This window comes from Laccaria bicolor, genomic scaffold (assembly GCF_000143565.1).
Source record: "Laccaria bicolor S238N-H82 LACBIscaffold_3 genomic scaffold, whole genome shotgun sequence".
Classification (NCBI taxonomy): Eukaryota; Fungi; Basidiomycota; class Agaricomycetes; order Agaricales; family Hydnangiaceae; genus Laccaria; species Laccaria bicolor.
Genome location: NW_001889874.1, coordinates 1,677,621 through 1,694,096, shown reverse-complemented (window position 1 = coordinate 1,694,096; position 16,476 = coordinate 1,677,621). Strand labels below are relative to the sequence as shown.

The 16,476-nt window shown below is 48.5% G+C and overlaps 3 protein-coding genes across 3 annotated transcripts; 2 read left to right on the top strand and 1 right to left on the bottom strand.

Annotated features, from left to right (window-relative positions):
- Nucleotides 1-377: 377 nt before the first annotated feature.
- On the top strand, nucleotides 378-4,020 carry LACBIDRAFT_292466 (uncharacterized protein; the record flags this gene model as incomplete). The annotated part of the gene is made up of 17 exons (XM_001876112.1): nucleotides 378-424; nucleotides 478-490; nucleotides 549-611; nucleotides 655-696; nucleotides 775-849; nucleotides 926-954; nucleotides 1,084-1,142; nucleotides 1,203-1,325; nucleotides 1,380-1,412; nucleotides 1,483-1,510; nucleotides 1,574-1,723; nucleotides 1,778-1,855; nucleotides 1,906-1,917; nucleotides 1,973-2,390; nucleotides 2,508-2,556; nucleotides 2,658-2,677; nucleotides 2,803-4,020. 17 exons carry the CDS (start codon nucleotides 378-380, stop codon nucleotides 3,616-3,618), a joined length of 2,055 nt encoding a protein of 684 aa, XP_001876147.1. The 3' UTR covers nucleotides 3,619-4,020.
- A 1,780-nt stretch (nucleotides 4,021-5,800) lies between these two features.
- Nucleotides 5,801-10,750, top strand: LACBIDRAFT_188449 (uncharacterized protein; the record flags this gene model as incomplete). The annotated part of the gene is made up of 24 exons (XM_001876111.1): nucleotides 5,801-5,845; nucleotides 5,900-5,945; nucleotides 6,001-6,089; nucleotides 6,142-6,171; nucleotides 6,221-6,285; nucleotides 6,332-6,585; nucleotides 6,642-6,907; nucleotides 6,947-7,046; nucleotides 7,100-7,228; nucleotides 7,307-7,388; nucleotides 7,409-7,628; nucleotides 7,685-7,805; nucleotides 7,872-8,024; nucleotides 8,055-8,113; nucleotides 8,164-8,202; nucleotides 8,252-8,398; nucleotides 8,460-8,594; nucleotides 8,645-8,691; nucleotides 8,741-8,760; nucleotides 8,810-8,912; nucleotides 8,962-9,284; nucleotides 9,341-9,510; nucleotides 9,564-9,844; nucleotides 9,901-10,750. 24 exons carry the CDS (start codon nucleotides 5,801-5,803, stop codon nucleotides 10,616-10,618), a joined length of 3,642 nt encoding a protein of 1,213 aa, XP_001876146.1. The 3' UTR covers nucleotides 10,619-10,750.
- A 187-nt stretch (nucleotides 10,751-10,937) lies between these two features.
- On the bottom strand, nucleotides 10,938-16,397 carry LACBIDRAFT_292464 (uncharacterized protein; the record flags this gene model as incomplete). Its single annotated transcript, XM_001875703.1, has 22 exons — nucleotides 16,284-16,397; nucleotides 16,185-16,205; nucleotides 16,069-16,131; nucleotides 15,856-15,996; nucleotides 15,650-15,758; nucleotides 15,478-15,559; nucleotides 15,388-15,414; nucleotides 15,052-15,101; nucleotides 14,575-14,958; nucleotides 14,237-14,340; nucleotides 14,166-14,179; nucleotides 13,928-14,113; nucleotides 13,351-13,878; nucleotides 13,140-13,298; nucleotides 13,023-13,069; nucleotides 12,422-12,902; nucleotides 12,266-12,369; nucleotides 12,107-12,210; nucleotides 12,029-12,042; nucleotides 11,792-11,977; nucleotides 11,205-11,732; nucleotides 10,938-11,143 (listed from the first exon to the last, which is right to left on the bottom strand). Exons 8-22 carry the CDS (start codon nucleotides 15,091-15,093, stop codon nucleotides 10,938-10,940), a joined length of 3,087 nt encoding a protein of 1,028 aa, XP_001875738.1. The 5' UTR covers nucleotides 15,094-15,101; nucleotides 15,388-15,414; nucleotides 15,478-15,559; nucleotides 15,650-15,758; nucleotides 15,856-15,996; nucleotides 16,069-16,131; nucleotides 16,185-16,205; nucleotides 16,284-16,397.
- Nucleotides 16,398-16,476: the final 79 nt, after the last annotated feature.

Sequence of the window (16,476 nt, the reverse complement as noted above, 5' to 3'; positions counted from 1 at the left end):
ACCAATCAACGACATCACGCATCAGCGCTAGCACTGGCCAGGCGTTGCCCATGTCCCACAGTTAACTCCACCCAAAGGCGCCCGCAGCTCTGACACGTTGCATGAAGGCGAGGCTCCAGCGGAGAGGTCAGAGATCTCCGATGGCTGCGAGAGCTTACTTCCTCCGTTCACTTACTTAGGCTCAGGCTGGCAAGCTTCATCCTTTTCATTCTATAAAAAACTCTAGCGAGGGATCTCGTCTTATATAGCCCCCATCCACACAGCGTCTGGGCGTGTAGTCCTTCCTCGTTCACGACAGACGGTGGTCTATGTCCCAACGATTTTAGGAGTTCCAACCACCCTTCGCCGCATACAACCCCGCCCCATATTTGATCTCTATGGCTTCTCAAATCCCTCCAGATGTGATTGATGATGTATCGGAACAGTACGTCCATTTTTTTTGGTTCATTGGGTTTTTGTTCTCAATTGATACCTCAGGATACGGACGAATGTACGTCTTGTCTTTTCTATGATAAGAACATTGCATGTTCATAAGAAGCCTTGGATAGTACATGGGCTTCGCAAGCTTTACTATCCTCATCTGGGATCACGTCGATACGTTTACTGCCGAGGTGCGTGATGTTCGCTATGCGTTGAAAGCTTCTGTTTACGAAGGGGCGTAGGTTGAGTACATATGGCAAGGACGGAAAGGACCCAGTGAGCAATATTCCAACTTTTCCAGCCCATCTCAGTTCTGACCATCCACCACAGTCGTATACCTTTTTTTAATTGTAGGTGGTCAGGATTCCGACCGAGATGGGCATTCCTGAGGGACCTGTGATTCCAGAATCGATATCTGACACCTTTGGGGTTTATCGTCAATCTATTTGGTGAGGCAGCACCTCACCTCACTTTTTATCATCCGCACTTACCGGACCTGTTACAGCGTATCTTTCACCCGTCTGGAAAACAGATGTAAGCAAAATCGTAATCGCCTCTCCACGTTCCATTAATAACTCAGGTTCGCTCACCGCTCTAGACGTTCGTTCGCTCTTCTTCGCTCCTTGTGCCCCCGGCCTGAAGAAGTTCTTCCCTTTTGCACAGATGTAACCACTTCATTCGGTTTGAAGGATCCATGACCGTGATTGGCATCAACATCGTTGGTGCGTGGCCCATCGTCCGTTCGTTCAGGAGAGCGTATGTAACCTGACATTAACTGTTAGCTATGATGATGCTTCTTCGTGTGAAGGCGCTTTATCACCGCCACTATTGGGTCATCGGGACCGTGGTGTTTTTGTGGTTGTTCCAGTTATGTATGAACTCGTGGTTGTTGACGAGGGGAGAAGGTACGTTCTCGAAAATTTTGATGGGTAGGGAGTTGAACTCGGTGATTTGAGCAGCGGTGGTCCATAATAAGGCGTCCGGCGTTGTCGGTTCGTCCCCCCCACTCCCTTTTACATTGCATGCTGATAGAGGCTAATTCATGTCGTGTGCCGGTTGCAGCGTGCACGATGATATTCGATCCGGCCATGTACGTTTCTATCCCCATTTTTATTTTACCTTGAATCAATGTTTTCATTATCAATCACAGCAGTAAACTGGCATCGTCGTCTGCGTGGCTCCCGCTTTTGTACGATACCGTTGTTCTCATACTCACCCTCAACCGTACCCTCCCGTCGCTCAGGAACAAGAATTCGTCCTATGTGATGAAGAGGCTCTTGGAGGATGGTTTGATTTATTATACGTGCGTTTTAGCTTTTTTTCTTCTGTTTGGTATGGGAGATGATGAGATGTGTAGTGCCATCTTTGCTGTTACACTTGTGTTGACGATCATGATCGTCGCTGCTCCCCCTGGGATCAAAAACATCACTGCTCAGTACGCTTTATTATTTGCTTTTCTATCATCTCTACTAAATGCACCCATAGACTTGAACTCCTGTAAGCTCCTTTATCTCACTGCCATCCAACCAAAGCTCACGATCCTATCAATCAGAATAACGGTGACAATGATGTCTCGAATAACTCTGAACCTCAAGAAATCGGCACACAAGGTACACGACACCGGCATCCGTCCGGAGCTTCCCAGTTTATTCACGCAACAATCGCGGTTGCATGCAAACTCCAATATCAAAATCGTCACGCCAGGGTTTGATAACCAACGCCGAGTAGGGCCTACATTCGGCACGGGTAGTGTGGATACGACATTTCTGGGGGGCGGTGACGGGGACGAGGATGTGGCGTTCCCGATGGTTAGGGTGCCGAATTATTACCGGCGGAACACCCACTTGAGCACGATCACGCAGGAGAGCTCGAATTATGAGCTTGGGGTTGGGAAGTCGAGCCCGGCAGGGGTTGGGAGGGCGGCTTTTGAGGAGGGTGCTGAGACTGAGGAGGATTTGCGGGGGAGTGTGGTAGAGAGCACCAGCCCATTGACGGCGCAGGAGGAAGTTTAGAGATTACTGCAGGACATTGTCCAATATGCTGCATACTGATGAACTACTATGTTTTTCTCTTGGATACATATATAGACTATTGTCTACCCTGTCATCGTCGTCGTGTTGATGTGTGTATTATCAGGTTTGTTGTCTGAGGTCAATGCATTCCCTGGATGAGGACAATATGGCGGCGTAATGATCACCCCGTATTGAGTTGGACAATGGGGTGGGTCACGTAAACAGCAATAAGGGCTGATGGTGGTGTACGTACAGGTTGGTATTGTGTATATAGAGAGAAAAAAGTGGGGATGATTGGAATGGAGAGAGCACTGCCTAGGAAGAACAAGAGAGGCAATGTTCTGCAATGTTCCTGTATCACGTGGTGTAGATGACACCGATCGAAGCCAAAATAGGCAATGACGGAAGTCGGCATCATTCCGTGAAGTTCCTTATAAAACCACACAGCCAAATATCTCTTCTCCTCCTCCTCCATCTTGCCACCTATCTACTCACCGAATCAATGGCCGCTCCAGCTCACTATATCCGCACAATCCACACTTCGTTCACCGCTGCACATCCATCCGGCGCATGGGCAAACGCTGCCTCAAATACTGCTCGTTCTAATGTCCTTCTCACCGTTAATAATAATACGCATCATCCTTATCACCAACACCAGCAAGCACAGGCTCAACTCCAGGTGCAGCACAAGTATCCCCCAGGGTTAGGTCTTCCCAGCGGTTCTGGAGGCAGACGACGAGCGCGTAATCCACCTTTGCCCTCGTCTTCTGCCTCTCAGCCTCGTCCCCCGTACAAGTTTGATCCATTTGCTGATGAGCCGCTGTATACTTCACCCCCACCATCATCGTCGCCGTTCTCAGCTGCTCACTCGGTCCTGTACAACACCCCTCCGCAAACTCAACCTTCTTCCTCCCATCCGCTGTTGTACAGCACCCCGTCCCGGCCGTACACTATCCAAATCCCGCCTGCGGGCCCAACAGAAGTCATCCGAGCTACTTCTTCTACTTCTCGGTTCTACGAGTTCAGCGCTGCGGACAAGGAGGCTAAGGCCAAGCTGGTGGCCGGGATTTTATTGAACAGGGTGCATGCGGTAGGCAAGCCGATCAGGAGGCGACCGTCGGTGGGCGAGCAGCCGCGTGCGTATGTCAAAAGTGGACTTTCGAGGGTCGTTAGCGTCGAGGCATAGGTGGCTTGTTGATCACGACATTGAACAACGACTGCGATTAGCAGGCGACGACCAACAACAATTGTAACCCTTGGCGCATTATTATTACCCATCCCACACACTCGTTATTCCCCTCGCAACTTCAAGCGTTGTGAAAACCTTTCACTGTCATTCCCTGCACGTTTTATTCCCCCTCCCATCCGAGTACCTTATTGTTTTATACATATCCCGACACGCTCCCTCTGCATCCATCATCCCCTCATCCATCATTTCCCCAACCCAATCATCAATTGTTGTATATTAGCTACTCCCGCTCTTCTCTCTCTTGTCGTCACTTGGATATTATCGCATAGACTCCGACTCTTAACGCAAGGTACACGTATTAGTATTATTTTCTTGTCAATACAACACATTTGCATTATCTGCTGGGCTTTGACATCTCCGAGTAAGCGAGCACGGCCATGTGGCTGGTAGAACTCTCAAGAAGACTGTGCACAGCTACCCCAACGAATGGAATTTTCAGACTTTCGCGAATCGGTGTAGCCGGAGCTCGCGGAATCCATTCATCATTCCAGACACGTCAATTCCACGTCAATCGTTACCACGAAATGAAGTGGAACAATAGCTCTGAGGACTGCACTACCAGTGCTACATTTCGGCTGTAGTAACTTTAGAAATATGCAACCATTCTAATGGGAACCACTGAGTCAATCTGCTCTCCACAATACAAAAGGTTTGTTTTGACGTCGCCGAACGAAGGTGAAGCGTACTTGGCAGAACGCGCTTCAAAATGGTTGTTCAGCTGCCTTTGTCAATTCTCTACTCCAGCTGCATTTTTGTAGCGTTGCACGGTTGAGGTGGTTGCAAGTTGATTCTGAAAGACGGCTGATTGTGGTAAGTTCAAGTTCAGCAACGGTCCTGAGAACCAATGCTTCGGCCTCTCCATGGACGACGGAAGCTGCCATAAGATCGAAACAGAAGGATGTGCATGCGTTCCAGAAGTGCTCGTTGAGGATTGGCAGGTTTTGCTGGTGCTGTTGCCTTTATTTCGCCCCAGATACATACACGCCACCTTATCCAATCATAAACCTCTCACAAAGGCTCTCCAGCACAAGTCAGGTGGTGGGTAGTAAGTTATAGAAGATGGAGGGGGCAGAGACGAAATGGGCGTCTGCGTTGTTGTTGCTGTTGTTCTGATATGGCAGAGCGCAGACGGTGGGTAATTGTAACCAGACGAGTTGGCTCCCTCATTTCGGTGGACATTATCCGCAGCCAATCTCCTACAGAGGATATTTGGCAGGCCATTCCGAATCCAGATGCGAAAGGCATCTCTGGAATTGATCCATGAGATCGTCAATGTATTTTTGGCTGGCAAACAATTTCTAAGTATCCTCTTACCTTTGCTGAGGCCACCAAGTTCGCAAGGACCCAGCTTGCGGAAGGATTGGTGGACTGGCGAGAGATCAAGGAGAACGGAGATGATATTGGAGAGCAAACCAAGCGGGATTCGACCATAAAAAGGAAAATATGTGTAGTAGGATTCAGCGGCCCAAACAAAACTTTCAAGTCACTTTGAAGTCGAAGGTCTGATGGAGCTCAGAGTAGGCAAGTTTGGCAAAGGGCCCAAGTGTGATTGGGTGGATCCCAAACCGACGTCGATGACGATGGCGCGACGTCAGTGAAGCTTGTTGATGCGGAATCACATAACTGTAAGCTGGCTCTAGGTATGCCTGCTGTGTCGTCTGTGTAAGGCCCACTGCAGGGGACAATGCAAATCTGTGGTGATAAGCAAAAATGATTCATTCGTCCTAGGATATGTCCTGCGCTTCGCTCCGGTGCCCGATACATCCTAGTTTCAGGTGATTGACGCGTAGCAGAGCCGATTGTTCACTTGGATGAGTCAGTTGGTTCAGTAGGCTAATTGGGTGGCTGTTTCTTTTTTGTGGCGTTGCGCAGTTGGTGGATGTGGAAGATGGCCGATTGTGGCAAGTTTGGCAACGGCCCCGAGAAACGGTTGTGGAAGTTGAAGCGGTGTCACACAACCCATATCCGCACGTCTGTGGTCAGCGCAGGACGCGACTTGGTCTGTGAAAAGCGTGTATTTTCTCACCGCCTCTCTCTTTATACCCTTTCCATTCGTCCCCATACGCTTTTTCTGGCCAATTCGACGTGAACCATGACGACACCTTCAAGACCCACATCGATGTCGGCCACCAAGGCTGGGAGCTCAAAGTCGCTCAATGATTATGTCGGTGTTCATAGATTCTTGAAGTTATCGAGGCTGAATGTGGTTGATCGATAGCAACTCGGGGACTCGTTGGGCAAGGGAGCGTTTGCGCAGGTGTACCGTGCGTGGTCCCCACATTTTGCTTCCGCTAGCGTAAAGGTTGACCCGCTGGATAGGTGCTTTGAATTGGGCAACGGGGGAAACGGTTGCGGTGAAGGAGATTCAGCTGAGCAATATACCAAAGGGCGAGCTCCCGGAGATTATGGTGAGTGGCTATATTTCCCTCCTCCGATGATCCTACTCTGATCTGTTCTCAGTCTGAGATTGATCTACTCAAGAACTTGAACGTAAGCTTGACAAATCAATCATTCATAACCATGGTCAACGCCTGTTTAGCATGCAAATATTGTCAAGTACAAGGGATTCGTCAAAACTCGAGAATATCTATACATTATCTTGGAGTGAGCCCTCTAATGACGTTCCGATAGCGACGCTGATCTCTTGCAGGTTCTGCGAGAATGGATCCCTGCACAACATCTCAAAGAAATTCGGAAAGTTCCCCGAAAACCTGGTTGCGGTGTACATCTCCCAAGTCCTCGAAGGGCTGCTCTATCTCCACGACCAGGGTGTGATCCATCGGGACATCAAGGGTGCCAATATCCTTACGAATAAAGATGGTACCGTCAAGCTTGCTGATTTTGGAGTGGCTGCGAAGACGGGGGGCGCCACTGATGCCGCTGTAGTGGGGAGCCCATACTGGAGTGGGTGTTTTCGCATTGTACTGCCCGTGTGTGAATTTTGCTGATGGGGTGCGCAGTGGCACCCGAGGTTATAGAGCAATCAGGCGCGACGACGGCGTCTGATATTTGGAGTGTTGGTTGCGTCGTGATTGAACTTCTCGAAGGCCACCCACCGTACCACACATTAGATCCAATGCCTGCCCTTTTCCGAATCGTACAAGACGACTGTCCGCCCATACCCGAAGGTGCCTCCCCCATAGTCAAAGACTTTCTTTACCACTGCTTCCAGAAAGACTGCAACCTACGCATATCGGCCAAGAAACTACTAAAGCACCCGTGGATGGTGTCGACGCGGAAGCAGATGGAGGCTGGGAAAGGGAAGCCTGGAGGTAATGCGGAGAATAGTAAGACGGAGGGTGCAAGGAGGCCGAATTTTGATGAGGCGGTGTTAAAAGTGCAGGAGTGGAACGAAGCTTTGAAGTGTGAGTGCAGTGAAATTGCGTTTCTTCTATGTGGTGCTCAACGTGGAGAATAGCACCGTCGAGACCGTCAAAGAATCCGACGCGCCATGTGAGACCACAATCACCTACCCTCCAACGGTATGCAGAGATTCCTACGTCAACGTCGGTTGGGTCCCTCGCGTCGAATCCGTCAGGATGGAAGGGTGGTTCTGCGCCCAACACGAAACCTATTTTTGTAGAAAAAATCCAGCCACTTTCATTCGTCCTTCAGGCTCCAGAAGAACAGACAGACAACTGGGATGATGATTTCGAGGAGGGAATTTCGTTCACCAAGCTTCAAGGTATGCCCTTCTTATCTGTTGCGTGTGTTTGAGGTGTTGAAGGTCTTCTGCTATAGCACTGGAAAAGACCACCGTAGATGAAGAAAAACCTGAGGTCGAGGATAACGCGCAAACGATTCGGCCTACTCGTAGTCCAGGGACCAAGCCGGTGGCTCTGGCCCAAGCACCGGCCTTGAGTATAGCTCCCATCGTAGAAGATTACTCGGACTTGGCAACTGAGGAAGACGAAGATTGGTTACAGGAGAAGGTTGCTGACTTTAAGGTATAGTACTTTTCATTCCTTCGGGCCCCAGATTGCTGACATTATACTGTGTATAGATGAAGAACTCCGTCCGTCGAGGGCTTTTCCATCCAGACGACATCAAAACTATCGGCCTAGCCAACCCACCACCTGGCCCACTATCAGCTCCTCTACCCACGCTGTCTAGAAAGTCGTCCCGTTCAACTCTAAGTCCACTGAGCACTCTGGGACCCTCCTCTACCCACTCACGTTCAGCGTCCTTAGCTGCGCCTGTGGGGAACGGGGGATCTTTCGGACGTGCGGAAGCGAAGAAGTTGCAGAATCAGGCAGAGTTTGGAAAGTATACTGAAGATGATGATGAGGATTATGAAGACGTGTTTGGGAAGCCTAATGGAACTGGTGAGTTTCTTGTATTGAGTATGATTGCCTTGACTGAGAGGTTGGTAGCGACGGAGCACCAGATGCAGACGCTGCAATTGAATACCCGCTTGTCAAATAAGTCATGGGTACGGCATCCTTCCTTCAGGTATGAGTGGATGCTGATAATAGTCCACAGTTGGGTGATGAGACGGATGAAGAGGATCCATTTGCTGAGGTACTTTGCTCATCCACTGCTCTCTTTCATGGCTGACAATGTGTATCAGATCGACGAAGGCTTTTCAGAAGACGATCTGGACGCCAACCTCCAACGTGACAAATACGCACGCCTGTGTAACGCAGTGAATCAGCTCATAGACGAGCTCACTCCTTCTGCTCCTGATTTCCAGCTTCGGGATGCGTGCGATCAATTGGTATGTGATCTCGACTCTTGGCTGGCTTTCCACGATGATTACTGAGGCCTATTCGAACTAGCTGAATATCATGTCGGAAAATCCGGAAATGCAGTCACAGCTGGTTTCATCGCATGGTATGCTTGCTATTCTGGAGGTGTTGGAGGGGAGATGTTCGCGGGATGTTATAATGAAGTTGCTTCAGATCATTAACTTGGTATTGCCCTTTCTTCTTTGAGTGTTTGTTGGGTATTGACCTTTTATCAGCTGGTGACGGAGGACCTCGGTTTCTTGGAAAGTTTCTGCTTGATTGGGTAAGCGTTTGAGTTTCACAGCACCTTGATCGCTTCTGACGAAACCTAGAGGAATTCCGGTGATGATGGGTAAGCTTTATTCTCCATTGATGGCTAGGGTTTTAAGACGTCTCGATAGAATTTACTTCAAAGAAATATCCTTCAGAATGTCGACTTGAAGCCTCCAACTTCATTCGTCTCCTTTGTCATACGTCCGTTCTAACACTGCAGATGTTCATATCGTACGTCTCATTCCTGTTCGAGCCCCAACACCCTTCTCATTCCTTCCAGCTGTCGTGGCCTAAAAGTTTTGGTCGATCTCCTTGACGAGGATTACGGCGAACAAACCGAGCTCGTCGAACATGCTTTGAATGGAGTTGGAAGTGTATTCGAACTGCAAAGCCCAACAACGAAGAACGATTTCTGCCGCATGTTCATCCGTGAGGGTCTCCTGGACCCGCTCTCTGCAGCCCTCCTCAATGTGATGGCTAACCGTGGGAATTCATCGAACGACACAAAAATGAAGGTCATCCAGATTTTGTTGGTCTTCTCGCAGGTTTCGCAATCAGATATACATGTCCGGAATGCGTTGGGAACGAGGAAAGTCATTCGACGTAAGTTGTATATGGGAGGTTTTGTCGCCACTTTTGACCGTAATCATTGTTTTTAGGTCTTCTTCGAGCATGCGAGCTTTTGGAACCAGAATGCCTTGTTCAAATGCTCAAGGCTGTCAAGCATTTGTCGATGAATGCCACCTTATTAGAAGTCCTTCAGAACGCGAACGTTTTGGAAATTCTCATTCGCATTCTGGATGAGCAGTCGTCTGGCCCTCACAGCACTGTAAGCTCATTCCCTACAACTCGTTGATGCATTTTTTAAAAAGGTTTTGTCAGGAAATATCCAATCATGTGTTTCAGATATGTTATAACCTCTGTCGTCTCAACAAATCGCGTCAAGAAGAAGCTGCGCAAGCAGGCATCATTCCTTACCTCAAGCGGGTCATCGAAACAAGTTCGCCTCTCAAGCAGTTTGCGCTGCCTATTCTTTGCGACTTGGCCAGTGCCGGAAAGAGCTGTAGGACCTTGTTGTGGCAACACGATGGCGTATCAATGTATGTCAAGTTGCTGGATGATCCATACTTTCAAGTCAGCGCTTTGGAATCGATCTTGTCGTGGTGGGTTATTCGCCATTGTATTTTGGTTTGGATCTTCACGTTGACTTGAAATTTAGGCTCCAGGATGAAACTGCACGAGTAGAAGATGAACTCTTGAAATCTGAATCTATCGACGCCCTCCTCAAATGCTTCGTATCGGCAAAAAATAACTCCTTTGAGAATCTGCTGGACCCCTTCCTCAAAATCACACGATTATCGACCCCTATCACCATAGCTGTGGCCAAATCATCTGCCTTCTTCAAACGTATAGTCGACCGATTGGGTCACAACAGCAAGGCTGTCGTCCGTCTCAATCTGTTGCGTATTCTTCGTGGGGTGTGCGAAGTTCACCCCAATCGTGCGATGTTGGTTGAGCGATATGGGTTACTTGGGGTTGTAGAGCGTCTCAGCCGTGGTGGCGGTGATGGTGCTGTTCTCGTCAGAGAACTCGCGAGGGAAATCGTACCTGCCCTAAAACCAGCATTGAAACCTGTAGCTGCAAGGTCCAAGACACATGGATCGGCGGATCTCTCATCCTCGTTCTCTTCTCAGAAAAACTTGGTTATCGCGCCGAAGAAGGTTAGAAGAGCGGCCTCGGAAACGAACGCGTCTCCCTTTGGGAATGGTTCTCTTGTTGTGGGATTGAATGATGTGCCTCCCCCTCCGAGGTTGGGCTCCGCGATCTCGAATGGTGGTGGCAAGATGAAAACACCTTCCTCCACATCTTCAGCAAGGCAACGATTGGGTGATATACCCTGGCAGAACACAAATTCCTCTGCAGGCAGCCGGCGGTGATTTGGACAGGATTCGAACTTGCTTGGTATCTGGATACTGTATACTATAATTTCATCTCTCTCTCTCTCTCCTTCGTTTTGGTAAATTATTCTCAAACTGTTTTCAATCGTTTTCGCATTTCATTTGCATCCCATCGTACCCGCATTGCACGTACACGTACAACATTCATTGGCATCGTTTTCGTTATCTCACACTATGGCATCTGGGTCCCTCACTAGATATTGATGTTTCTAGCCCAGAATAATTTGCCACACCATGATACAATCAGGGGATCAATATCTCCTTTGAATACATCTCAAATAATATAGAGTTAAGTATATCAATGCGCGAGACCCAACGAAGATCGGCTATGCTCAGATCTTGAGCGAGTGTTCCGCCGGCCCTCTTCCTTAGTCTGATCCTTGCCTGGTCCTCGCCAGATCGATTGGCCAATTTCGTGATCCCAGATCTCTGCACCAAATTGGGTGAACGTCACGAGCGTTTGGGTGGGAAGGAGAGGCACTTCTGGGAGAATTTTGAACCAAGCTGTATTAAAGAGATCCATTCATAAGCTGGGAGATGTGCTGAACAAAACAAAAACACGTACGACCGTTATGTTTTTCTTCAAACCAATGGATATACAGACCCTCTGCCAACTTCACTTCCACCGAAAGATCTTTTGCGCCATGAACCGTGATCGCTTCTCTGGGCGGCTCAAGACGCGTCCAAACTCCTTGCGAACCGCCTCCGTATCCTCCACCCCTCCCAACGAATCTTCTCCAACCCTCAGGACCAAGGTTCCAATTAATATTATAGTGAGTTGCAAATTCTTTGGGGAACCATAACCATCCTGACCAGTTCCCGGCTATGAGCTCGATGGGGTAGGTTGTGCCTTCCGTTGAGAACGTCGGTAAGAAGGAAGATGGTTTTGATGGCAGTGAGAGCATGGGATAGTTGGGGAACGGAGTAGGGAGTTGTTTCCATGGCCATTGCGCGGCGTAGACGCCGTGGAGGTTGCTGAATTTTGCGGTGTTGGGTTGGGTTAGATGGATGGGTATGTCGACTAGTAGTTGTGGGACAATAAGGAAATTTATTTGGGGTTCTCGGAGGATGAAAGCTGAAAATTCGACTTCCTCTGAAACATACTCGTTGGTTAGGTTGATGCTTTGACAACGAAAAAAGAGGAAAATATACCTGCGGCAAAATGAGGACGGTGGTGGTTGAAATACCAGACCATTTTCGAAACGTGGTCGTAGAGATTTAATTTCTCTTCGGTTTCGTGACCTGCGCGGAAGAAGCAAAGATGGCCCCGCATGTACAGGAGGTCAGCGTCTCCACCTACAGGGATGACAACGTCATAATCGGTTGCGTCCCAGGGGACTGCGAGGTAGTATAAGCGGTGTTTACATTTTGGTAGAATTCCGAGCTTACATTGAGATTTAAAACTGACAGAAACAAAAGGTTAGTACTCGAGTAACATTTCAATGCACAACATAGAATCATACGTACTTGCCCACGAACGTATCTGGATCTGCCCATCCCCACCACTCTACACCTGGATCTAATAGGTGTTTGAAAACATATCCACGCCATAGTCGAAAGTGGGAATGGTACTGATATAAAACGTTCAGCAAATTGGCAAATCCGAAAAACTACGACAGTACCCACCGAGTCTGCAAGCGCTCGAGCGATCATTTCACGAAGAACATGGTCGGCTTCTCCTTTATTACATTTCCAACGCTCACAAAAATAATCGCGGTGGAAAGCCCAGTCTAGTTTTTAACATCAACAATGGTGTAGATCGGCGAAACTACTGCGACTCACATTCGATCAAGGAATAACAAACAACCTTTATGTTGTTCAACGAGCCAGGAGGACCCGTCCATTGTGTGAGGTCCACGCACTCGTCATCCTCATCGCCACGAATAATGATAAATACAAGCTGCACCGTGTCCGCATTAGCGCGAAACGAGGTGAAGAAATTGTTGAGGTAGGGTCTTTCGCCTCCTCTCCATATGGCTATAACAGAAATTCGAGGGTTGAGGGAAGGTTCTTGGGGCGATACAATGACAGGTTCTGGGAGGGATACAATGACAGGTGCTTTTTCCTGGACTTGTACATGCTTTACAGAAGAGGTGAGGGAGGTCGGGGTGTAGCCAAACAACAAGTAGAAGGACAAGCCAGATACAAATAAGAGCGCGATGGAGATAAGTTTGAGCTTCTTCCAGCGCTCGGGATGTAGTCGGGTCAAAAAACCATCGAACGAAGACATGGCATTGGCAGAAAGGCGCTCACCAGAAAGGGGCTACTGCCGACAATGGGCCGGTCCTTTTGCCGGAATAGCAACAAAAAATGCCAACAATACTTATAGTGTTATCATTGTGATATCTAAGTCTAAGTAAGTCCAAAGAGTTGTGTTATGTACAATGCAAAGATGATATAGATATTGTCCAAGATGTGGTGTTTGACGCTCTAGCGATACATAGCAGTCAATGCAGGGAATCCCATGGTTCGTTGCGGCCTAGTCTTGGGTGAGTTTTACGTCGATTGTGCCTTTTCGTCTTCTCCTCTGGGTCCTTGCCTAGCCCGCGCCAGATCGTTTGGCCCATTTCGTGATCCCAGATCTCCGCACCGAACTGGGCGAATGTAACCAGCGTTTGTGAAGACTGGAGGGGCGAGTCGGGCAGGTTAACAAACCAAGCTGTCCAAACCCATTATAAGCAATACAAAGACGAGAAGAGGAATGCACATACGCCCATTGTGCTTTTCTTCAAACCAGTGGATATAAAGACCTTCTGCCAGTTTCACCTCCACCGAAGAATCAGTTTGGCCAGACACAGCGATGGCCTCTCGCTGCCGCTCTATACGCGTCCAAACCCCCTGCGAACCCCCCGCGTGTTTACCACCTCTGCCGACAAATCTTCGACAACCTGGCGGGCCAAGGTTCCAATCTACATCATAGTAAGTCGTAAACTCCTTAGGGAACCATATCCCTCCAGACCAGTTTCCTGCGAAGAGCTCGATTGGATAAGTCGTGCCATTCGCGGAGAATGTCGGCACGAAAGAGGATAGGCTTGTTGGCATCGAGAGCATAGGGTAATTAGGGAAAGAAGTGGGAAGCTCTTCCCATGGCCATTGGATGGAGTACACTCCATAAATGTTGCCAAACTTAGCAGTGTTCGGCGTAGTAAGATGGATGGGTATGTCAACTAGCAGCTGGGGCACGACAAGGAAGGTGATGCGGGGATCACGGAAGATAAAAGCAGAGAACTCCGACTCCTCTAGGATTATGGGTGAGATACGCGACGCAGGTTAGAAATAATAGCTAACCTGCGGCATAGTGTGGACGGTGATGATTAAAATACAAGACCATATTCGAAACATGATCGTATTGATTTAGCTTCTCCTCAGTCTCGCGACCAGCGCGGAAGAAGCAAAGGTGGCCACGCATGTAAAGTAGGCCTATGTCTCCACCTACGGGTACGACGATGTCGTACTCGGTCGCGTCCCATGGAACTATGAGGAAATATAAGCAAAATAATAATCTTCCCTAAAAATATGGGCTTACATTGAGATTTGAAGCTGTTGAAGAAAATAGCACGTGGGTAACAGTCCAATGCAAAATAGTATCATACGCACTTGCCCACGAATGTGTCTGGGTCCGTCCACCCCCACCATTCAATACCTGGACTCAACAGGTGCTTGAAAACGTATCCACGCCATAGACGGAAGTGTGAATGATACTGGAAAAAATAATTCATTGGAACGGCTCATTATCTCCGAATATGCAAAAACGCGTACTGAATCTGCAGGTGCTCGCGCAACCATTTCACGGAAAACACGATCGGCTTGTCCTTTATTGCATTTCCAACGCGCGCAAAAATAATTACGATGGACCGCCCAGTCTAAAAAACGTCAAGACGCGACTCATACACGGAAATAGAACGCGACTTGCATTCAGTCAAGGAGAGACAAACGACCTTGATGTTGTTCTGCGGGCCAGGAGGACCAGTCCACTTGGTAAAATCCACGCACTCATCCTCCTCATCGCCGCGAATATTGATGAACAAAAGCTCTACCACGTCCGAATTGGCGCGATATGACGTGAAGAAATTATTAAGATAAGGTTTTTCGCGACCTTTCCAAATGGCTATCACCGAAACGCGAGGCTTGAGAATAGGCTGCGTCGGTGGTAAAGAAGGCGCTTCATGAACATCGATGAGGAAGAGATCGTCTTTGGGAGAAGAGAGACTTGTATGGCCAAACAAAGAGACGAAGGAGAGGACGGAGACAAACAAGAGTGCAGCCGACCCGACCTTGATCTTGAACCACTGGTCAGACTGGAACCTCACCCAAGCCACCTTCAGAGAAGCCAGGCAGAGCATTAAAGAGAAAAAAGAGAAACAGTTTTACATAAATTCTCTTCCGGAAATTTTATTTTGGACTACTCGCACCACAGCCGTAAGTTGGCCGTAAGTAGCCCTGAAGCCGCCCATAGCAAAGTCTAAGATCTCATCAATCAGTCATTCGGAAACCACAGATTTCTACCATGTAAGATTTTGGTATTCCACTTACTCTACCGTACTACAATAGCTTCTTCAATCTGGGCGGTCTATGTACCACTATCGGCCTCGGATCCTCAAAGTTCGGGCCCAAGTTGAAAAACTTCAAACTGATTCTTCTCCTTTCTAATCGCCCACAAAATCGACGCGGAGGAGCTTGCGCCAAGGATATGCGCAACCTGCAAAGATCAAGAGGGGGATCTGGTTTATCAAGGAGGACCAACGAACCTCTCAAGCAGCTTACAAAGTTTGGATCTAAAAATAACCTTTAGATGCGATGGTGACGGATTCAATGACAACTTAAGAGCACGTACATACCTGGACACTGCGCAGTGGTACAACCGATACGTTTTCTATCCAGTATTAATATTACGACCAGGATCTGTGTGCGTTTTCGTTCCTAATTCGCATTTCTTTCAAGAGTTGTCGGAATCAATTCCGTTGCATCGGCCGCCGCCCAGAACGTCCCTCAACAGCCCTCAACGCCAACCGCTGCCCTCTGTGCCTTGGTGTATAGGCCCAAGGAGGTAGCAGCTCCGGTAGGAGCCAGAATAAGGTTGAAGACTGTGTTGCGGGCAACGACGGAGTCCGCAAAACTCCTATTAAATTCGTCGAGGATGTCCTTGTATATACATCACGGAAAATCAAGAATATACAGCACGGAAAATCAAGAAGACCGACGGACGGGGAACATACGAAAGATGAGGTTTAGTAGACCCCAACTTCTTCGAAGGGTCCACACTCGGCGCACAAAACTGATTCGCTCGATTCGCAACGGCAAGAGCGACACGGCTGCTGATTTCCTGGCTGTCCTTTTCGCGCAGCAGGTCAGAGCGCCTACGAAGGCATGGCGCATCTAGGTGTGCAGATTAGGAACTTGTTGCATCCACCAAACACTCCAGATCTCACTTTATGGAATCCAACTGTAAGAAGTCTACATCGCCCCCCAGGGTCAGCACTCGAATGGGTATACTGTCAAAAATTGTTCATCAGTACGCCGCCCCCGCAACGAACAAGCAACTCACAGGAAGTTTCCCAAAAGTTTCCTTCAAGTATGGCACATGCCTGCAGAGACCCAACAAGCCATCAACTTCATGAGGCCACTCAAAAGCACAAAAACGAACCATAGAATAGCAATATATATTCCAGGGTATTCCTCTGCGTAACATTGGGTGGTTTTGAAGTCGAGATGGTCAAATAGAGTCGGATAAACAAGTCCAGACAGCGCGTGATCGTTACTGGGACGCACTCACGTGATACGTGTCAGGCCATTTTGGAATTTTGATGTGAGAAGTGGTGTGGTTTTCACTTTTCTGT